Source organism: Cetorhinus maximus, chromosome 1, assembly GCF_964194155.1.
Source record: "Cetorhinus maximus chromosome 1, sCetMax3.hap1.1, whole genome shotgun sequence".
NCBI lineage: Eukaryota > Metazoa > Chordata > Chondrichthyes > Lamniformes > Cetorhinidae > Cetorhinus > Cetorhinus maximus.
This window is the reverse complement of record NC_135879.1, coordinates 106,644,711-106,668,687: the sequence shown is the minus strand read 5'-3', so window position 1 is coordinate 106,668,687 and position 23,977 is coordinate 106,644,711. Positions and strand designations below refer to the sequence as shown.

The 23,977-nt window shown below is 41.5% G+C and overlaps 1 protein-coding gene across 2 annotated transcripts in view; it reads right to left on the bottom strand.

Moving 5' to 3' along the window:
* Positions 1–23,977, bottom strand: part of cc2d2a (coiled-coil and C2 domain containing 2A) — a 191,960-nt gene that overhangs the window by 120,397 nt on the left and 47,586 nt on the right. For both annotated transcript variants that reach the window (XM_078544962.1, XM_078544971.1), the window contains exons 10-13: positions 23,004–23,201; positions 17,838–18,009; positions 14,599–14,735; positions 14,348–14,479 (exon numbers count right to left, since the gene is read on the bottom strand). In XM_078544962.1, coding sequence (XP_078401088.1) covers positions 14,348–14,479; positions 14,599–14,735; positions 17,838–18,009; positions 23,004–23,201 — 639 coding nt within the window. The remainder of the gene's footprint in view (positions 1–14,347; positions 14,480–14,598; positions 14,736–17,837; positions 18,010–23,003; positions 23,202–23,977) is intronic.

Genomic DNA, 23,977 nt, shown 5'->3' with positions numbered 1-23,977 from the left:
TCGGGGGCTAAATTAAAAAGCAGAACCACAAAGGTAATAATCTCCGGATTACTACCTGAGCCTGTGCAAATTAGCATAGGGTAAATAAGATTAGAGAAGTAAATGTGTGGCTCAAAGATTGGTGTGGGAGAAATGGGTTCTGATTCATGGGGCACTGGCACCAGTACTGGGGAAGGAGATAGCTGTTCCGTTGGGACAAGCCTCATTTGAATCATGCTGGGACCAGTGTCCTGGCAAATCGTATAACTAGGGTTGTAGATAGGACTTTAAACTAATTAGTGGGGGGAGGGTTCAATTGAAGGGAAGTTTAAAAAATCAAAAAGAAACAAGAGAACAAAAAAATCAAAAAGAAACGAGAGAATAGAGGTGCAGGGTAGTGAAGAGGTGAACGATAATCAAAGTGTGACAGGAAGGGGCAGACAACATAAGCAGAAGAGTGCAGCAGAAATTAGAACCAGAATGAGTAATAATGGTAAAATGTCAAAGCTTAAGGCTCTTCATCTGAATGAACGCAGCATTTGTAACAAGATAGATGAGTTGATGGCACAAATAGAAATAAACGGATATGACTTGATAGCTGTTACAAAGATTGGGAAGTCAATATTCAAGGGTATTCGACGTTCTGGAAAAATAGGCAAAAAGGAAAAGGAGGTGGGGTAGTTTTGTTAATAAAAGAAGGTATCAGTGCGGTGGTGAGTAGTAATATAGGTGCAATAGATCGTGATGTGGAATCACTTTGGGTGGAAATAAGGAATAGCAAGGGGAAGAAGTCACAGGTGGGAGTCATCGAAAGGCCCCCAAAGAGTTGCCTCACCGTAGGACAAAATACAAATCGGGAAATAATGGAGGCGTGTAAGAAGGGCACTACAATTGTCATGGGTGATTTTAATCTGCATATTGACTGGACAAATCAGGTTGGCAGGGGTAACATGGAAGACGAATTTGTAGAGTGCATCAAGGATTGTTTCTTAGAGCAATACATTGCAGAATCTATCCAGGAACAGGCTATTTTAGATCTAGTAATGTGTAATAAGGTAGGATTAATAAGAGATCTTGTAGTTAAGGACCCTCAAGGGGGTAGCAATCACAACATGGTAGAATTTCAAATTCGGTTTGAAGGCGAGCAACTTGGGTCACAAACCAGTGTCCTCAACTTAAATAAGGGCAATTACGGAGGTATGAAGAAAGAGTTGTCTAAAGAGGGTTGGGAAAATAGACTAAGGGAAAGGTCAGTGGATGAGCAGTGGCAGACATTTAAGCAGATATTTCATAACGCTCAGCAAAACTTTATCCCGGTCAAAAAGGACTCGATGAGGAGGACAAACCACCTGTGGTTAACAAAGGCAGTCAAGGAGTGTATCCAATTAAAAACTAAGGCATACAAAGCGACGAAAACTAGTGGTAGGCCAGAGGATTGAGAATTTTTCTTTAGGATCCAGCAGCAGATAACTAAAAAGCTAATAAAGAAGGAGAAAATTGATTACAAAAGTAAATTGGCAAGAAATAAAAAAAACAAACAGCAAGAGCTTCTACAGGTATATAAAAAAAAGAGTAGCTAAAGTGAGCATGGGACCCTTGGAGGGTGTGACTGGAGAATTGATAACGGGGAACAGGGAAATAGCAGATAATTAAAACCAATATTTTACATCGGTCTTCACGGTGGTGGGCACTATAAACATCCCAAAGATATCAGATAAGCAAGGAGCTAATCGGAGGAAAGATCTTGTAACAGCCTCTATCGTGAGGGACAAGATATTTGAGAAACTAATGGGACTAAAAGCAGACAAGTCGCCAGGACCTGATGGCCTGCATCCAAGGGCTTTAAAGGAAGTGGCTGCAGAGATAGTGGAGGCATTGCTCAAAATATTCCAGAACTCACTGGATTCTGGGAGGGTCCCAGCAGATTGGAAAATCGTTAATGTAACGCCTCTGTTCAAAAAGGGAGGAAGACAAAAAGCAGGAAACTATAGGCCAGTCAGCCTAACATCTGTCATTGGGAAAATGCTAGAGTCCATTATTAAGGAAGAAACAGCAGGACATTTAGAAAAGCTTGATGCAATCAGAGTCAACATGGTTTTGTGAAAGGGAAATCATGTTTGACAAATTTGCTAGAGTTCTTTGAGGATATAACAAGCAGGGTTGATAACGGGGAACCGGTAGATGTAGTGCATTTGGATTTCCAGAAGACATTCGATAAAGCGTCACATAAAAGGTTACTGCACAAGCTAAGAGCTCACAGTATTGGGGGTAATGAGGATTGGTTAATACACAGAAGACAGAGTGTCGGGATTTGTGGGTCTTTTTCAGGTTGAAAAGGCATAACTAGTGGAGCGCCACAAGGGTCAGTTCTCGGGCCTCAATTATTTACTATCTATATTAATGACTTGGAGGAGGGGGGCAGAGTGTAATGTATCCAAATTTGCTGACGATACAAAATTGGTGGGAGGGCATGTTGTGATGAGGACATAAGGAAGCTGCAAGGGGACATGGACAGGTTGAGTGAATGGGCAAAAAACTTGGTAGATGGAGTTTCAAGTCGGGAAGTGTGAGGTCATGCACTTTGGTAGGAAAAATCAAAAGGCAGACTATTACTTAAATGGAGAGAAACCATAAAAAAGTGCAGCACAGAGGGATCTGGGTGTTCTTGTGCATGAAACACAAAAAGTTAGCATGCAGGTGTAGCAAGTAATTAAGGCGGCAAAGAGAATTTTGGCCTGTATTGCTAGGGGGTTGGAGTTTAAAAATCAGGAAGTCTTGTTACAACTGTACAGGGTGCTGGTGAGGCCGCACCTGGAGTACTGTGTACAGTTTTGGTCCCCGTATTTAATAAAGGATATACTGGCATTGGAGGCAGTTCAAAAGAGATTCACTCGGCTGATTCCTGGGATGAAGGGGTTGACTTATCAAGAACGATTAAACAGGCTAGGCCTTTATTCATTAGAGTTTAGAAGAATGAGAGGTGATCTTATTGAAACGTACACGATTCTGAGGGGGCTTGACAGGGTAGATGTTGAGAAGATATTTCCACTCGTGGGGGGATCTTGAACTAGGGGACATAGTTATGAATAAGGGGACATGTATTTAAAACTGAGATGCGAAGGAATTTCTTCTCTCAGAGGGTAGTGAATGTCTGGAATTTTCTACCCCAGAGAGTTGTGGAGGCTAGATCACTGAAAGTATTTAAAGAGGAGGGAGATAGATATTTGAAATATCGGGGAGTTGAGGGCTATGTGGAACTGGCACGAAAGATGGAGTTGAGGCCTGTGGCAGATCAGCCATGATCTTATTGAATGGCGGGGCAAGCTTGAGGAACCGAATGGCCTACTCCCACTTCTATTTCTTATGTGTCAGGCCTTCGGGGAGGGGTCGGATCGGGTCGTGTCAGGCCTTTTTGGGGAGGGAGGGGTTGTTGCGTGGAGCCCCATGGGGGTGGGGAGAGGGGAGAGTTGGCTTGGAGGGAGAGGGTGGGGGGAGTCTCCTGGGAGGCTCAGGGGTATGGGGGTTGTCCTGTGGGGATTCGGTATGGGTCTGTGCAATATTTGCCCAGAAGTTAGAAGAGGTGCTAATTCTTCTAAGTTTTTCTGGGTAACTATTGATGTAACACAACCAGAACCATCTGACGTTTGCGGTTTAAATAGCATTTTCCAATGGCTCCAGTGCAGGGCAATTGCCCAGAGGAAGTTTGCACTTCCGGGCAATTGCTGTGTAAACCTTACCCGTGAACCTCCAGGGTGGTACCCCCAAATATGATGCCTTGGAGCTCGGAAGTTACAGCCCAATGTTATCATTTATTGTGAGGGGAATTGAATAGTAGAATTAAAACTAGAGAGGTTATGCTTCAGTTATGCAGGGCATTGGTGAGACAGATCTGGAGTACTGTGTACAGTATTGGTCTCCTTACTTATGGAAGGACATAAATGTGTTGAAAGCAATTCAGAGAAGATTTATTAGGCTAATACCTGGAATGGGAAGGTTGGCTTATGAGGAAAGCTTGGACAGGCTTGGCTTGTATCCACGGAAGTTTAGAAGAGTAAGAGGCAACTTGGTTGGAACACATAAGGTCCTGAGAAGTCTCGACAGTGTGGGTGTGAAAAGGATGTTTCCTCTCGTGGGAGAATCTAGAATTAGGGGGGGGGTCACTGTTTAAAAATAAGTGATGAGCAGAATTTCTTTCTCTGCAGATCATTAAGACTTTGGAACTCTCTTACTCAAAAGGCAGTGGATGCAGAATCTTTGAATATTTTTAAAGCAGAGATAGATAGATTCTTGATAAGCAAAGAGGTGAAAAGTTATCAGGATAGGCAGGAATGTGGAGCTGAGGTTAAAATCAGATCAACCATGATCTCACTGAATGGTGGAGCAGGCTTGAGGGGCCTCGTGGACTACTCCTGCTCCTAAATCTAATATGTTTTCTTAAAAATGTTATTAAAATATTCTTTTCACGCAGCACTTTCATATTATGTGTAGTATATAGTATTATCGTTTGAATGTAATTATCAATACATTTGAAAAGGGATCCTTCAACCACAAAGTTTGAGATCCACTGTCTTGGTCGACTCCATTCAGTATCCGCAGCTTAATCACTTAAATCACAATGTCCTCGTATCAACCCATAATAACTTTGTCAGGAGACTAGTGAAACCTCCAGAGAGACAGTGTGAGCATTCACCCTGAGCTGTTTATGCCGATTGTCTGGGAGTTCTGCCAATTTCCGGTCAAAGTTATGGCAGGAGACCAGGCAAACTTTCATGGAAATTCAGGGCCAAGAAAGCTAGTGTATAACTTTGCCTGTAATTTCACTCTTAACGTAGATGGGCCTCTTAAACAAATCACAGGAGATATCCAAGAGTGACCGACACCATCTCCGCTTTTCCCTACTTCCTAGGGTAGGAGCACTTGGTTTCCTGAAAATAAATCTGATATCACTCAGCATTCTAAACTGAAGGAGCCAGGGAAAAAGAAAACATCAGATGCAAGCTCATGTTCTTTCAATTATCCATCACTTTGCAGTAACAGATATCTCAGCACTAAAGCGGACTGATTAATCATGAAGATTCGTTGATCCAAAGTGAAGGAGCTAACAGTACTGTGCTTTTACTTGGTTCTATAAAAACACTGTGTTTAAGTATTTTGTTAGAGTGGAAGTTTTGTATTGCAGTCTTAAGATTGCTCCATACCTTAAGTTATCATTACTGTGCCATTCTCACCAACATACACAATTATTGTAGACAATGCTATTAGATCACCCTACTTATAATTGTCAGCAGTTTCTGCAACAGAACAATAATAAGAGAATTAACTTCAAGGCTATAATCTAAGCTCCAAGTTCAGAACATGGGCAAAATGCTCAAGGTTTGCTTTTGTGATTTGTACACTAATTTGAATGTCTTTTAATTAGGCAATATGACCTGAGGAAGCCATAAACAACTGTAACAAGAATACTTGATGACGAAACTGAACGTATGAGTATTCTGCCTAAATATGCCTCAAAGTAGTCCAAATCTATTGGGGCACAATATTTTATATCTAGGCTGTACTATACCTAACCTCATAATTCTTGGCATTGACAGTCAACACCAAAAATACAAATTATTTCTTTCCACCGTTACAAATTTGATTCAGTTTAGTTGTCTTATAATTCAGCACTAGAGGGTCATTGTGCAATTCTATTATGGTCTGTTGGTTGGAGTTATCTCAGGGTTTCCTATCCAGCTAGTACTGGCTATGTATTGCTATTCATTGGGTAATAAATGACCAAACCAATTATGCTAAAAGTTGAAGGCTTGTGCAGAACAAAAATTCATGTTTGCAGATCGTCAGTGGTGCTTTTGAATGTCTCCAATCAGCACTTTCCAACAGCACCAAACCTAACTTTGACTGAAGTTATGAATAAAATGTTCTGTAACTGTAACCATGGTGCATTATTCTCCCTTTTCACCTCTGCAACCTCTGTCACAATTGATTACACCTCTCCAAAGCCTATCCTCTGTTGTTCATTTCTATAGAATAGCCCTTGGTCCCACTGTTACCCATCTGTTCGTAACCATAGTATCTCTAACAGTGGCTTCTCTTCCCAACCCCACACCATAAATTCTGGAGTTATCCAACAGTCCATCCTCGGTGCCCCTCCGTAACCGACATGTTGTCCCTTGGTAACATCATCCATAGATATGGGTTAACTGCCTCATACCAACACCACCCAGCTCTACCCCAACCATGTCTTATGATTCCTACTGTCTCCATGATGTCCAACATTCAGTCTTGAATGAGCTGTAACTTTATGCGTCTAAATGCTGGGAAGACAAAGTCATTAGCGTGGAATTGTTGATATTGGCAACAAACGGTACAAGTTAGACTGGTGTGTTCCATATTCTCCAGTGATAAATGCAGGCATAATTTGCTGGAAAGATAATTAAAATATGCCACAGAGAATATTGTTGCAGATAGGGAGGGATGAGGTCAATGGATATCTCTGGAGCAATGGGAAACAGCAAAGGAATTCTTGCCCAGAACAGTTATACTCAAAAATACCAAGGAAATTTTGAAATACTATGTATTAACAGCTGTGCTAATATATATTAACAGTATTCATTTAGATTTTAATAAAACAAATTACTATCTGAATTCAATAGACATTTCATTTATTTACAGGTCCCTGTTTGATTTAAAACAAGTGAAGTGTAGCAATATAAATCAATTAAACTGCAAAAAAAAATGTAAATAATAGGTTAATAAAGTGATAATAGCAAACTTTCCCAGTGGTGAGACACGCAAGAAATTGCCAGAGGTACTTTTTATTCTCATTGGTGTGACACCATAACTAAGTCTCCATCTGCCTTTTCAGATGGACTCTAAACATTCCATGGAATGTTCTAGGAAGAGCAGAGTGACCCTTTGTCAGCTATCTCTCAACACCAGCAAAAATAAATTAACTATCCATCGTTTCATTTGCTGTTTATGAGGCTTTTCAGTGCACTAACTGGCTGCCACACTTGCTTAGATAAGCAAATTGACTCACTGTGAAGCTATGCGCCTTATTTACTTTAATTTAGATATTGCTCTCTGCTCGCTCATTTTTTTATTATTTAAGTTTAAGTAACGTCTTGTGCATTTTCACTATTGCAGTGAAGGGAGGTCTGCCATCAGGGAGGGCACACTTCAATTAAATTGAAATATTCTCAGAGACAGCAAACTAGGAAGTAAAGTGCACTGATTATCCCTCACTTTTAATTAAATTTTACAGAGATCAAATTAAATGATTGGGACATGGGATTAAGGTAGAAACTGAAATATCATAAACAAACTTTAAGATAAAAACGTGGAATAATACCATAATTGAGAAATTTGGTATTCCACAAAAATAAAATTAGCTTTTCAAAGGTAGAGAGGCTTTTCAGCAATAATTATGAACATAGTTGCCACTAAAAATGTCACAGCTCGTTGAACAAGGTGTATATTGTTCAAGGGTTTTTACAATGAACCTAATAGCATAAAAGAGCACGTTCTCATCAGTTCAGTGATTTCTAATTGATATAAAAGCAAAATACTGCCGGTGGAAATCTGATTTAGAAACAGAAAGTGCTGGAAATACTCAGCAGATCTGGCAGCACCTGGGGAGAAAGAAACAGTGTTAATATTTTGAGTTGAGTCGACTCTATGTTCGGAAGAAGAGTCACATTTGACGCAAAGCATTAACTCTGTTTCTCTCTCCACAGATACTGCAAGACCAGCTGAGTATTTCCAGCACTTTCAATTTCTCATTGATTGCAGTTTGTGGCACATCACCTGAAGCATAAAACCATTGCTAATAATGTCTGGATTTCTGCATTTAATTTCATAGATGCAGACTCCAGAAGTTGCTGTCAGTTTCACAGAGTAATGACAGCGAATGCTGACAGTTTCACTGCCGTTTTGACTGTAAAATTCCAGCCCTCGAAATAGAAATAGTAGATAGAAATAGGACATTGCAAACGACAATTTATAATTACTTCGTACCATTGGCATAGAAACAATGTTACGAATTGTTTGACAGAGGCATAATGAAAACATGGACATCAAGCCAAAGTAGAATGTGTTGGCAGTAGTAAACAAAATCTTTTTATTAAGGAAGGTCTTTAAGAGAGGGAGGTAGATGGTTTGAGTGGATCAGGGAGGGAATTGCAGAGTATGGAGCCTAGGCAGCTAAAGGCACAGCCCCTAATGGTGCAGTGATGGAAGAAAGAGATGCATGAAAGGCAAATAGCAAACAAAAAAGTTATTGAAGTCCAAAATGCAAGTTAAAATGAGAAAAGGGGCTGAGTTTTAGGGGGGCTGTGTATTACTTGCCCCCACCACCCGTCTCCCACACCCCCGTTAGCAAAGGCAGTCGCAAACTGACCAACTTTAAAGAAGGCTGACCTGAAGCACTATTACACTGTGGGTGGCCTCAACAAGCAGAGAGTGGGACGTCCCCATCCACCCTCACCCATTCAGTGAAAGCAAGTCCTGCCCTCGAGAGCTGCCGGCCAATCAAATACACAGAAACATACACAGACAGTAGGAGGAGAAGCCATTCAGCCCTTCGAGCCTGCACCGCCATTCATCATGATCATGGCTGATCATCCAACTGAATAGCCTGCTCCTACTTTCTCCCCATATCTGTTGATCCCTTTCACCCCAAGAGCTTTATCCAACTCCTTCTTGAAAACATACAACGTTTTGGCCTCAACTACTTTCTGTGGTAGTGAATTCTACAGGCTCAGCACTCTCTGGGTGTAGAAATTTCTCCTCATCTAAGTCCTAAATGGTCTAGCACGTATCCTCAGACTGTGACCTCTGGTTCTGGACATCCCCCACCATCAGGAACATCCTTCCTGCATCTACTCTGTCTAGTCCTGTTAGAATTTTATAGGTTTCTATGATTGAGGAGAAACGTCTTTAGCCAGAGAGTGGTGAATCTATGGAATTCATTGCCACAGAAGGCTGTGGAAGCCAGGTCATTGAGTGTATTTAAGATCGAGATAGATAGGTTCTTGATTGGTAAGGGGATCAAAGGTTACGGGGAGAAGGCGGGAGAATGGGGTTGAGAAACTTATCAGCCATGATTGAATGGCGGAGCAGACTCGATGGGCCGAATGGCCTAATTTCTGCTCCTATGTCTTATGGTCTTATCCCCCCCCTCATTCTTCAGAACTCCAATGAATATAATCCTAACCGACTCAATCTCTCATATGTCAGTCCCGCCATCCCAGGAATCAGTCTGTTAAACCTTTGCTGCACTCCCTCTATAGCAAGAACATCCTTCCTCAGATACGGGGACCAAAACTGCACACAATAGTCCAGATGTGGTCTCACAAAGGCCCTGTACAATTGCAACAAGGCATCCCTGTTCCTGTACTTGAATCCTCTGGCTATGAAGGCCAACATACCATTTGCCTTCTTTACCGCCTGCTGCACCTGCACGCTTACCTTTAGTGACTGGTGTACGAGGACACCCAGGTCTCGTTGCACATTCCTCTCTCTCAATTTATAGTCATTCAGATAATAATCTGTCTTCCTGTTTTTGCTACCAAAGTGGATAACCTCACATTTATCCAGATTGTACTGCATCTGCCATGCATTTGCTCTCTCACTCAGCTTGTCCAAATCACAATGAAGCATCTCTGCACCCTCCTCACAGCTCACCCTCCCACCCCACTTTGCCTCATCTGCAAATTTGGAGATATTACATTTAGTTCCCTTATCTAAATCATTAATATATATTGTGAATAGCTGGGGTCCCAGCACCGATCCCTGCGGTACCCCACTAGTCACTGCCTGCCATTGGGAAAAAGACCTGTTTATTCCTACTCTTTGTTTCCTGTCTACCAACCAGTTTTCTATCCCTCTCAATACATTACCCCCAATCCCATGCGCTTTAATTTTACATGCCAATTCCTTATGTGGGACTTTGTCGAAAGCCTTCTGAAAGTCCAAATAAACCACATCCACTGGTTCCCCCTCATCAACTCTACTAGTTACATCCTCGAAAAATTCCAGTCGATTTGTCAAGCATGATTTCCCTTTCGTAAATCCATGCTGACTCTGTCCAATTCTGCCACTGTTTTCCACGTGCTCAGCTATTGAATCTTTTATAATGGACTCTAGAATTTTCCCCACTACCGACGTCAGGCTGACTGGTCTATAATTCCCTGTTTTCTCTCTACCTCCCTTTTTAAATAGTGGGGTTACATTAGCTACCCTCCAATCTGTAGGAAGTGTTCCAGAGTCTATAGAATCTCGGAAGATGACCACCAATGCATCCACTATTTCTTGGGCCACTTCCTTAAGTACTCTGGGATGTAGATTATCAGGCCCTGGGGATTTATCGGCCTTCAATCCCATCAATTTCCCCAACACCATTTCCCTACTAATACTGATTTCTTTCAGTTCCTCCCTCTCACTAAACCCTGTGTTCCCCAACATTTTTGGTATGTTATTTGTGTCCTCCTTTGTGAAGACAGAGCCAAAGTATGTATTTAGTTGGTCAGCCATTTCTTTGTTCCCCATTATAAATTCCCCTGTTTCTGACTATAAGGGACCTATAATTTGTCTTCACCAATCTTTTTCTCTTCACATACCGATAGAAACTTTTACAGTCAGTTTTTATGTTCCCCACAAGCTTACTCTCATACTCTATTTTCCCCTTCTTAATCAATCCCTTGGTCCTCCTTTGCTGAATTTTCAACTGCTCCCAAACCTCAGGTCTGTTGTTTTTCCTGGCCAATTTGTATGCCTCTTCTTTGCATCTAATACTATCTCTAATTCCCCTTGTAAGCCTTGGTTTGGCCACCTTTCCTACTTTACTTTTGCGCCCGACAGGAATAAACAATTGTTGCAGTTCACCCAGATTAGCCAGCAGCTCTTGCAGTCCGAGCAGGGCCAGGACTCAGTAGTGGATGCTGCTGGGACTGCAAGCAGCCGGTCCTACGAAGAAGATCAAAGGCAACCTGACCCAGATAAGTCCCAGGAATTTTGGGCGGGGAGGGATCAACACCCTAGGTAGGTGGTTTGGAGGCTAGGCAGGAAGGCACAAAGGGGGGGGGGGGGGTGCCCCAATGCGCACAGGGCACCCCTCCCCCAAAGGATGTAAACCCACTTCCTTCCTGCTCTTTCATCAACTTTGGTGAAAAAACAGCCTTCCTACTCTCACCCGCCTTCCAATGGCGTTTTATGGCAGTGGAGGCAGACTGAGGTTCTTAAGTGGCCATTAATTGGACACTTAAGGGCCTCAATAGGCCTAAGCGTGGGTGCCTTACCCAATCCCCCCCGTATTATGGGGACTGGGTCGGGGTTGGGCGAGGTGGTGGTGTGCTACCCACCCATCATATTTTCTCTGCCCCCCCCCCCAACCAAAAACATGCCTGGCAGGATCCGTTAAATCCAGCTCAAAGAAACAATGCAAATAGGAAGAGATAGCAGTTCATTTTTTAAATTTGTCAAATCGTACTTTAGGGTTTCTTTGATAGCTTATGGTCGACATTGCAATAAAAACTGTTTATCATGAATACCATTATATTAATGTTGATTCAGTTTCCCAGATAACCTAGTGTTCAGAGAACCTGTTTGCAGTTCTAAGCAACAAATTTTAATTCAAAGTTGAGCCAAAAATAATTAAACAATTGTGACCTTGCTCTCAGGTAAAATGAGCATTGGGCTTTAATAAGCTTAGATGATGTCAGCAAATATCAACACAATATTCTTAATCATACCATAGATAACATTAACTTCTGCAGATCGTGAATTTTAAATCTCTATGCAAAGAGTGATTTAGCATAAACTGGCTGACACATTTACAGTAAGTTGAATAACTAATTCCAAGATTAAAGGCTAGATTTTATGATCTTACATTCTTGGTGTGGAAATTTGCAGGCTGGGTGTGTTAAAAATATCAGTTGGCCCCACAGGATATAAAATTGATATTAAACTCATCGGTGACTGCTGACCTGAACACCCAAATTGTCAATACACATCCCCAGTGGTTGAAGTTGTGCACCAGGAATCCAGATGATTTGGATGCAAGGGCCTGGATTTTCTGCATGGCCTGAATTGTACCTTTGGAGGGCGGGCCCGCGAGCGGTTGGGAAATGGACCACCGGCCGCGATCGGCCCCCGACCGTGATTTCACGCTGGCTGGATGTTAATTGGCCAGCCAGTGTGAAATGCGAGCTGAAAAGCTCAGTGTTACAGGGGCGGGAGCAGGAAGAGGGCGAGCGGTGACATTTCCATGGGCGCGGGTGAGCGCCAAGAGAAAGCTTCCTGGAGGCAGGCAACTGCTTCAGGGAGCTGGAGACCTGAAAAAGCTAAAATAAAGGTTTTAAAAGCTGAAGAAGCGTCCATGCATCATAATCAATCACATGAAAATATATCTGATAGAAATGCTGTCCACAGAAATTTATTTTTATTTCATTTCATCACTGAAATTTCACTGGCCCTTGGATGAAAAAATTGATGAAAAATGCAAAGGCCACCTGGCCGACTCATCCGTCCGCCAACTGTAAGGTTGGACGGGAAACGGAAAATTGGAGTCAATTGCGCTGTTAATGGGCTTAATTGCCCTCCTAATTGTCTGCGGGCAGCTTCTGACTTTTGCGCGCACCCGCTGAGCAGAATATCGCACGAGTGTACAATGACATCGGGACGCTCACCCGACATCTTCTCGCGGAATTTTACACTCGATCAGGTCGGGCATGTGCCCGCCACTTCTTCCCCATGTTTTTGCCCAGATATTAGCACAATCTGGGAGGAACTAAAATAGTTCAAAATATTGTAGGATTTAAAACTGAAGTGAGTACTGCCCAAAATTACCTTTGCTTGTGTTTCCTCGTTCTTTTACAATGGTTCAGAAGTCAATGCACCAGAAACAGTCCCCACTCAGATCAGCAAGCCAAGTTCCTCCCCCCACCCACCCGCCCCCCTCCACCCCCGATTGCGGATGTTCGATGGTGCTCACAGTGCGCTGAGAATTTTGGGTGCCCAGGAACCTATAATCCATCGCTAAAGAGCAGGAATGAGTAGCAGTCAATTGAAATTTCACTCGAGCCTGATTCTCATAATGATGCTACAATTACTTTAAATTGTTCTAAATTCAGTTTAAATACGTTGAAATTTAGTGAACTGATTTGCTCTTGGTGTAGAAGACCAGTGACCAACAGTCCATTGAAAAAATTGACTGGCCTGTTTCTCCAGCTGCAGCAACTGTTTGAACACATCTTCAGTTTTAATTGATTCAAATCAGTAATTGGAGGCTGCATAGATGAAGTTGCAGTCAATAATCAATTACATTTGATAAGGCTGTTCAATTTGCTGATTCATGGAATTCAGAATTATGCAACTGACTATGTGCAGAGTAACTTCATCTCCGCAAAACCATGCGGGGTCCAGCCCACCCGGGAGCATTTTCCCTACTGTGCCCTATAGTCTGCATATTTAGCAAGCATTTAGTCACGGTCACATTGTAAGCATGGAAGATTACACATTGTTGACTCAAAATGTTTATTTTAATTCAGTACGTATTAAGTTACATTCCTTTCAAATCTAGATTTGGTTAAATAGATGTGCTGATTTACCATAGGTACTTCATTATTGATACAGTTTGGGAATTCGGATCCTCAACATAGAGAATTACTCTCTTTGCAGATGTATTGTTTCTTGGCGAGATCATAGTTCAAATCCAATTATTTCCATTGGGAACTTGCATCAAGAAACTCGAGGCACTGCTCTTAATGCTTTCCCTAAATACTCAAACATATCCCTGTCGGTTCCCTTGGACAGGTTATCAAATTAATTTTGTAGAACTATTTTTGACTCAGAAATTGAGAGAGATTTGAAATACATAAAAGTATGCCAAATAATATAGAATGAATTATTATCTATAGATTAACGGCCTGCTTGGGATATTAACTATATAGTAGCTTGTACTGTAACATTATTGATGAGCTGCTCTGAAGTCCTATTAAGTATGGCATAAAATGTTGGCACACCAATAAATCTTTGTCTGGGCAGAGGGAAAGGAAATCAAGATTCTAAGTGCAGATTTAGAATCAGATTCACCACTTGGACATGTACGAACTGAAGAAACAAACTATAACCTGAAAGTCTTCCCTTCTATCAACAATCTTGCATCAGGTCTACATATGATTGGATTTACTTAAAACCTGTAAACGTTCCAATTTTTTTCTTGTCAATACATTGCTCGACTGATATTTGAATAAAAATTTAGTTATGAAAATGGATAAACTTTCAGTTACAGAAACTATGTAATAGGCTGTAAAATAATTTGTCGGAAAAAAAAACACATTCATTGTATTATCATAATGGTTTTACTTACCTTTTTATACAGAGTTTCGAGTGCAGGATCCACTTTTTCATGGAGTGAGAACACAGGCGGTCTGGTTTGGGTCCTTTTAATAGGGTCAGCTAAGGCTATTATTCTGCCATCACTTCCAAACCATTTTTTGCCCTAGGATGATGGATGAGAGCATTTTTGCTGAAGCTGTTAAACAAAGGTTTTTCTAAAATGTAATTAATAATTTTATAAAAACAGGGGAAGGAACCATATCCCTTGTTTGTTTGACTTACCTCTTCATTTTTAAGCAGACGATTCTCCAGGATGTTCTGGTTAGATTTGGAAACTTTTGGTCTTTCTCCAACATAAATGCCTTCATCTTCAAGAAACCGCGGCTGCATGTTTTCAGGAACCTTCTCCGATGTGGACACTGAACATCAAGGATACAAACTTTGATGAAGATAAGCTGTTCATGGGAAGACACTAAGAGCCAAAGCTCCCAATTTTGTTGAATAGGGCACAATGATCCTACATAACTCCGAGATTCGCGTGGATTAATTCCATACTAACATCAGACAACCTCAACAAGTACTCAAAACGTTACTCATTTGAGCAAACGGTTCATCAACATTATCAGTTCCACAAATAGTCGTTTAGTAGTATAGAACTTGAGTATTGCTGAAAAAAAAGAGACATGGCGAAGCTTTTCGTCTTGCATTCATCAGCGGTAAGGGGAAAGCAACAATTTATACTGTAGAAGAGAGTGATGATTGGTTGGCAAGTGGACTCTGATCGGTAGAGGCATTGCCATGGATGATAACAGACAGTTAACTGCCAAGCATAGTTTGAAATTTAAACCAGGCATCTTGACCCTGACTGGTCAAGGGATTGCCCTGAGGAATGAGTCAGTGAATAGCTGTCACTGATTTTGTTTAGCTGAAACAGGCGCAATGTGTGTACATGTTCTTTCTGTCTGCAAAGAACAGGGCCCTGTGTATTAATATATGTAGCTTCCAGTACACACAAAAAAGCCACACTGTGAGCCTGACAGATAATCTTAAATTTGTTGTTAGCGTAATCACAGAACCTTTACAGTGCAGGAGGCCATTCGGCCCGTTGAGTCCACACTGGCTCTCTGAAACAGCATTCTATCTAGTTCCACTCCCCTGTCTTATCCCGATAACCTTGCACATTCTCTCTTTTCAGGTAGCAGTCCAATTCCTTTTTGAATACCTCGATCGAAACTGCCTTCACCACCCTCTTAGGAAGTTTGGTACAGACTCCAACCACCCTCTGGGTGAAAAAAACCTTTCCCCAAGTCACTTTTACTCATTTTGCCAATTATTTTGGGCAAAATTTTACGTCCCACATGCACCCGACCCAATCAAGCATAAAATCACGCAAGAAGAATGTTGGGCTAGCGTCCCAATATCATTGCGTATCCCACGATATTTTGCTTGGCAGGTGCGTGCGAAAGTCAGAATTGCGCCCGCCAACAATTAAGAGGGCAATTGAGCCCATTAACAGCACAATTGACTCCAATTATTCGTTGCCCGTCCAACCTTACGGTTGGTGGAACGACGAATCGGCCAGGCGGCCTTTATATTTTTCATCAAACCTCATACAAGGGCAGGATGAAATTTCCATGATGAAATAAAAAATAAATTTTGGTGGACAGTATTTTTATCAGCTATATCTTCATGTGACTGATTATGATGTGTAGACACTTTTTCTTCAGGGAGCTTTCTCACAGCGCTCATCCACGCCGACGGAAACATCATCGCCGGCCCCCACCCCGGCAGTGCTGAGAATTTCAGCGCACGTTTCACATTGGCTGACCATTAATTGGCCAGCCAGCGTGAAATCACGGTCGGGGACTGATGCAGTTGGTGGTCTTTTTCCCGACCATTCCCGGACCCGACAATCGGGCGCGCCCCAAAGGTAAAATTCAGGCCTTTGAATCTATGCCCTCTAATTCTTGATGCTCCCATGAGCCAGAACAGTTTCTCACTATTTACCCTGTCCATAACCCTCAGGATATTGAATACCTCTATCAAGTCTCCTTCTCAGCCTTCTTTTCTCCAAGGAAAACAGTGCTAATTCTTAGCACACTGAGAATTATTCAGCAAATATTACCCAATCGTTGAATCGCATCTAATGTTGGACACTGCGCTTTGAGTTTTGCAAACGTGGGCTGGTTGGGTACAGTCTGTACCTTGCCTGTTGCAAACAGCAGCTGGGACATGCTGTTTAATACGATCCGCCAGTCTTTGGGATGTACAGCCTACATACCTAGCATTACACTGGCACTGAAATTCATATACCACATTACTTATTTATGTGATAAGCAGGATTTTTGGCTTGATGGCAGCATCCTGTTAGTGGCGAAAACCACTCGTGTTGCTACCGCATAGTAGAAGCATGAAATGGCTAGCTTCACCTGTTGCTCAAATTTTGAGACATCTTATCCTTCCAGGGTAATCTGAGGTAGACTGGACAATTTTAAGGACCAAAAATGGCAGCCTGAGGCCCATTCATGAGTTTGCACCATATACAGCGAGCAATGATCTGATCAGGGTAGCCTTGCCCTTCCAGGGTAATCGGAAGTAGACTTGGCAATTTTCTGATCACATCATTTTGCGCTGTACATCACACAAACTCATGAACGGGCTCAAGGCCGTCATTTCTGGCCCTAAAAAGTGCTCAGTCTACCTCAGGTAACTTTGGGAGAGCAAGGTTTCGTGCTGCTACTATGCTACTTGCCAACCAATCAGCACTCTCTTCTCATTCAATATAAATTGTTGTTTTCCCCCTTATATTGGTCTTCTTGAAGTGTCTTGATGAGTGCAAGATGAAAAGCTTGTCTCTTTTTTCAGCAATTGTCAGTTCTAGCCAATGTTCAGCAAACAACAAAATATTGAAATAATTTTCAGTGTTATTATGTTAACTTGAATATAACCAAAAGCGCCATAAGAAAAGGCTCTTCTCAAAATTATTTTATTTTGAATTATATTGCATTACAAACACTACCATTAATATTAAAAATTAATATTGAAAACTTATGTCTACACAGACTTCCTGTTGTCATATTTTTGTCATATCTTTTCCAACAATTTTTTCCATTAATTAAAATTTCTAGGAACACATTAATTAATGGAAAATGTCTATATAAACATCTAAACTCCATGATGACTCCAATTATTCAGTTTACAGCTCAGGTATTCACCTGTACTAGCTGGACCACACTGTACAATATTATTGATGAACTTGTTGGGATATACATTAAATGCATCTGTCTGATATTTTAAAAAAGGCATCAATATTTCTTTTTATTTCAATTTAGTTAATTACTTAATTAAAATAATGAACAGAGGAATTGCAAACAACTGTTCACACATTACTAATCCCGTAAAGTGACATTTCAATCTCAAGTATTTTTTAAAATTCATATTAAATTTAGGATTTAATCAGCCGCGCTTTCCACAGAATGCCTATCAATGCATGTCAGAAGCTACACTTCAAAATAGGTTACCTGTCAGAATGCTGGGAGTAAAAAGGAATTTTTTATCTTTCTGTCGTTGACTATGGTAGCTTTCATAATCGGGAGCCTTTACTACAAGAAAATCACGAGCTGTCTGATCAATTATGAAGAGATAGTCATCCTCATCATCCTCATTATCTTTTACAAGTGGTCGATCCTCTTCCTACAGTGACCAAGGGACAACACAGTTTTATTTTCTATTCCAGGAATGTTTGTGAAATAAAATCACGTGTACAAATTCCGAAATACGGATGTTCAAATATACTTCCAATTTTCTTTCCAGTTAGTACAAGGTGGTATGTTATTTTTCACTGCTTCAAATTCAATATTCCCTTCAGCATTTGGTGCATTTCTCAAGCCAAATACACCCATGGTCTCTTAATTTATACACAAAATTGAATATAATGAATACTTCTCAATTACAGGAAAAAAGACATTTCCTTTAAAACAACATGTTAGGACCTTTTCTGTAATAAATGTTGACAAGGCAGCTTTCTCCCTTCAAAAAAAACGCACTGAAATGAGGCTCTGAGAACAGTTGACAACAGTCCAAAAAAAACTCAATGATGCTATCTAACCTTGAGCTAAATAGTGTAAAATGTTATTCTTTAAAAAAAAATTCTATCTCCAGGTTCCTTGATTGTTTTCTCTCTCTTTAGGTCCTCCTGTGCCACACTTGCAGCTGAAGAATGTTGGCAGGTGACATTAGCATATTATCTGCCAGCTGCAGTCTGGAACTGGCCAACTGGAGAAATGCCTTTCCTTTGGGTATGCATTCCTTCATTACAATAGCATTGGCTTTCAAATAATTGAGATCATGTTGGAGGGAATGCAGGGGAGGGTGTGCAAATCAATGCCTTAACACCCATAATTAATCATAATTAATTGCACCACATAATGCAACATTGAGCAAGTCATTCCGAAGAGTCCCAAGATGTCAGAAAGAAACTGTCAGACAGATCTTCAGCATCTTATTATCACCCAGTGACTCTTACAGGAAATGCATACGAGGACATTGCGCTTTGGCACATCATTTACAACAGTCGCTGTCTGTGCTCACATAAAGAGTGACCATATGGATGTGGCACCAAAAGGCTGTCATTAAAATTGTACTCCAGTTGTACTCACCTTCAGCGAGAAGGGATAAAGGCAGAAAATAGCAAGTGGGATAGGGGAGAAAGTAACAAAGAAGCAAACGCAACTCCAAAGGCTAAGTATGAAAAAAATCTCTCTTCTTGCTGAATAATTTACGAAACTGATCAGTAAAAGTTTCAAAGTCTTTTGTAACCTATTAAATGTTGAGATCACACACTTTAAGCATTTAGGAACGTAGGACTTAGGAACAGGAGTAGGCCATTCAGCCCTTTGAGCCTGCTCCACCATTCAATAAGATCATGGCGGATCTGGTTGTGGTCTCAACTCCACTTTGCCGTTTACCCCCTCCATAACCCTTGACTCTCTTGTCTATCAAAACTCTGGCTAACTCAGCCCTGAATAAATTCAATGATGCAGCATTCACTGCTTTCTGGGGAAGAGAATTTCACATACTAATGGCCCTTTGAGAGAAAAGTTTTCTCCTCATCTCTGGGCATAATTTTGCCCTTGGCATGTGGGATCGGCAGGGGCGGTCGGGAAGCCAACTGCCGCCTGTGATCAACAGCGCACCGTGATTTCGTACTGGCAGGCAAATTAAGGCCCACCCAGCATGATACGTGAGCAGCAGCGCTGAGCAATGCCTGTACAGGCAGGGGGAGGAGGGCGAGCAGGCCTAGCGCGAACTTCGTGCACGCGCAAAAGAGAGCGCTGAATAATCTCCCTGAGGCACGGAGCTGCCTCAGAGAGAGGAAGAATATATTGAAAAAATTAACAACAGAAAAATTTAATAAAACATGTCCCCTCATATGGCTCTGTCATGAGCACGGACATATTTTGAATTAAAAATTAAAATCTTTATTTGCTTTCGGAAACCTCACCCCGCCTGATAAGGTTTCCAAAAAATTGCAAAGGCTGCTTGGCCTTTTCGCCTGCCCGCCAGCCATTAGGTTGAAAGGGCAGTGAAAAATTCATGACAATTGGTAACTTAATGGCCTTAACAGGCCTTTTAATTGTCGGCGGGCATGCTACCAGGTCCAGCGTGCGCCCACCGGCTGAACTATCGCACGACTGCGCGTTGACGTCGGCACCCTCGGCCAATATCATCGCGCATCATTTCACGCTCAGTCGGGTTGGGCACACGCCCACCAGCCGAGCTAAAAATTCTGGCCTGACTTAATGGTAGACCTCTTATTCGTAAACCGTGTCCCCTGGTTCTAGTCTCTCCAACAAGTGGAAATATCCTCCCAGTATCTACACTATCAAATTCTCTCAGGATCTTATATGCTTCAATATGATTACCTCTCATTTATTCTCCTGTTTACATAACATGGGATAAAAAAATGTTTTGAGCAGACATTCATCAGAAATATAAATAATATCTTAAAATATATATCTAATTCCTGATTATTAAATTATTTACATATAGAGCCAGTAATGTGGTTTACTTGATAATGGCCTCAATGTGGGAGAAGCTAAACACAAACTAGCTTAAAAATATATTTAATCAAAACAAAAAAAAAAATTGGTTTGCCCTGAGATACATTTTCTTCTCCGGGTGGATAGACATGAGGTAATTTTTTTCCTTAATGCTATTAACAAGGATCCCGGTTTGTTAACAGCACGTAGTGGAAATTTAGATACAGTTTTCTGATCAGTCATTTAAGTGGTCAGAAAATCATGCACAGAGTACATCTAAATTTCTGACAGTTATCCCTTTCAAGACAGGACTTGCCATCATATTCCTTCAGAGTAAAATTAAAAAGTGAAACATCAAGAACAAATGGAAAACAATTTATGAGTTGAACAACGTCTACACTTACACATTACCATCTGCATCACATTAACTGCTTTGGTTCAGGTTTCAGGGCTAAAGTTATTAAAATAACCTGGTTATGCAGTAATATCAGTCGAACATTTGGATCAAGCTGCATTCTGTAGTTATTGCACTTAATCTAATCTAATCTAATATACTGCTTCCTAAAATTCAATTTGAGAATTTTGTATCCAACTTACATCTCGGCCTGGGTTTTCACCAAGTCAGGGTGACTTGGGAGCCCTTATAAAACGGTGAGCGGGTCCCAATTCCAGGAATCCCAACCCCAATCCAGGGTTTCCCAGTTTCAGGAGTGTCTTTTAAGGATGTGGGCTGTTTCAGGTCACGAACCCGCACACTGCACACCTGACCTGGCCAGCAGGGATAGGCATGCCCTGGTCCTCCATAGTTTTCATGGGCTCAGGCCAACTTTTCAAAGAGTTGTGGCTCATGGCACCTCGGAGGTTTCGTGAGTCATAGTCTAGATGAGGGAACCACTTTCAAGGCAAGTTTGAAAGGTCTTCCTCATGTCCCCCATGCCAAGCTACGTCCACCACTCACCCCCCCTCTCCCCCCCCCCCCGGCCAAAGTGGCCCCTCATATCCTCATGCCAAGCTATGGTACTTGCATGCTCAAGAAGGCGTAATGAGGCTTGGCTAAAAGCCCAGACGTCCATTAGACTGTTGAAACAGCTGAGCCCCAAGGAAAACATTGCTTGATTGACAGCTCTAGTTCGCCAATCTGTTCTGTCAATTGCATAATGCTTATTTACATAAGATAAAGAGGTTTCAAGTGCTTGCAGTTACTGCTATTGATGCTTTAAAAGGGTTTGGGTGATTGACACTTTTCTTGGCCTGTAGTAAAAGGATTTTGTTTTCAGAAAGTGGGAAGTACTGAATGAATGAATTTAAAGCTTTTTTTTGACACATCCTATTGTCACTATAAATTTCATTGGTCCTATCCAGTGTAAAGTGGGTGAATGGGCATGGAAATGCCATAGCTTAGCATAAAAGTTATGAGGGGCCTTTGGGGTAGGTGGACGGGGGGGACATAGCTTGGTGAGGGGGTATGAAGGGCCATGGGGAGTGGGTGGAGGGGCATGAGCTGGCATGGATGGGGCATGGAGAATGTGTGGGGTTGAGAGGTTGTGAGGGGTGAGGGGTGAGGGCTATACTTTCTTCATTATAAGTCAGGAGAGGCAGGCCTTTCAAACATCCTACCTTGGTACCTGGCAGTCCCTATGGCTGCCTCCAAACTCTTTCCAGGGTTGGCTGGCCTGACCACAGCCTTGCAATGAAAATCCTGTCTTTGCGGGCACTTTCTCCCGAGGTGGGCAGGCCATGCCAGGAATTTTCCTGACTCCTGCTACCTTCCGCAAAGATGAAAACCCAGGCCTTTATCTCTGCGTCCATGAAAAGCCAAAAACATTTTGTACTGATACAAAAGTGGTGCATTACTGACATATGTATACATGACTATCTTTGTTTTCTGTGCTATCCTGATTCAGATGTTGTCTCTAGTTCTGCCATTATATCCATTGTCTTCAACATTCAGTTGGAAAAGGAGTTTTCTATTGAAAACAACAATGTTATGGTGATTTGATAGATGGCACTCATTATTAGCTTTTTCTCCTCTTCCATTTTATCCCCTCTCCTTTCCTGGGAACACTAACTCTCTTGCTGGGGTATGGTTTCACTGGCAATGCTGTGCTCGTGCCTCACCTGAGTGATCACTATGCATCTGTAGGCTTCAAAACTGATCACTATTCAGCTGTTGAGTACATCATAGCTGAGCCAATTCCTGCCCTCACTCGGCATCCACAAACGTCCACACTTCCAGTAAGACTTATCTAGGTAGTAATCAGGAGAAGCGGCCCAAACAGATTTGGTGTCACCCGAATATCCCGATTGAGGACAGCTAACAAGGCACAGACAGTAGCCTTTCTTATTTGTATTTTAAAACTCCTTCCGCTCCTTTCAAGTTGTCTTGTAAAAGAAGTGGAAAAAGTAGATCTAAGTGAAGTGCATAATGTACAGGCTTATTTCATTTTCTGGCATGTTTAGTTGATTGATAATTTACTTGAAGAAAAGGAAATTTGGCAGCAAATGTTGGAAACAAAATAAAAGACAAAGCATGCCCATAGAGACACAGTAGGAGAAGATTTATCCTGCTACAATCATAGATGTGGACAACTGAAAACAATGGACAAATTATATTTCTCTTGAGATACTACTGTGCTATATCTTTACCTCTTCCTCTTCTTCCACTTGTTTGATGACAGCAGATTCTTCTCCGTCCCCATCATCCTCCGCCTCCTCTTCTTCCTGGTCAATCTTTTGAAGTGTTTCAGGTCGTTTCTCCTTTTTTGACTCTTCTTCTGTCTCCTCAGGTTCAGGGTCAAAATTGAAGGTGAAGAAGTTATATGCATCTTCAGCAGAAGGAAGCTCCTGTAAATGCAAATACTGGTTAAAAAAAATCATCAATGAGTCTGCTTGCTATCCGGCATGAAAAGCAACTCGTGGTGCTGTTGACAGGTTCGCAATAACTAGAGCATAAGAACTCAAACCTTTGCAAAATTTGGATAGGTTGTTTCTTCTGCAAAGAGGAGATTAAATGTGAAATTATACACATCGGGTATAACTGGCACATGTATTTATCCTTCAATCTCTAAAACTATAAATCCTATCATGATTTGTATTGCATCATCATTTCCAGTACCAATACCAAACTATAGTGTATCTGCAATGGAAACTTGCCTACAAACTCAGTTCCACTTTATTAAACAGCAACTGGATTATGATCTCAATGCAGCAGCACAGCACTGTCAGTAACACAAATGTTAGTCATCTGAAAATAGGTCAAATCTTGCTATCAGTTATTAGGGCCACAGTAAAAATATGTACATTATGCTGATGTACTGAGTTAATTCCAGTATTTAATAGAATGATTTCTTGGGGAATTGTACAATTCAAGCAGAGCTATTTTCCTTATTTTCAAGGTGGGTCAATAATTTTCAGGGTATAATACTGGTCCCAGCAAATGAATTCCAGATAATGATGGCATGAGGTCTCAGCCCATATGGTGTTTATTCAGGTCTCTTTCTGTACTGAACACATTAAAATAAGCAGTTCCAGTTACTTGGAGACTGTGTCCCTAATGATTTGTGCCCAAACAAAGGATTTAGCTGGCAGCACAAATGATGAATTATACACTTAGTAGGGTG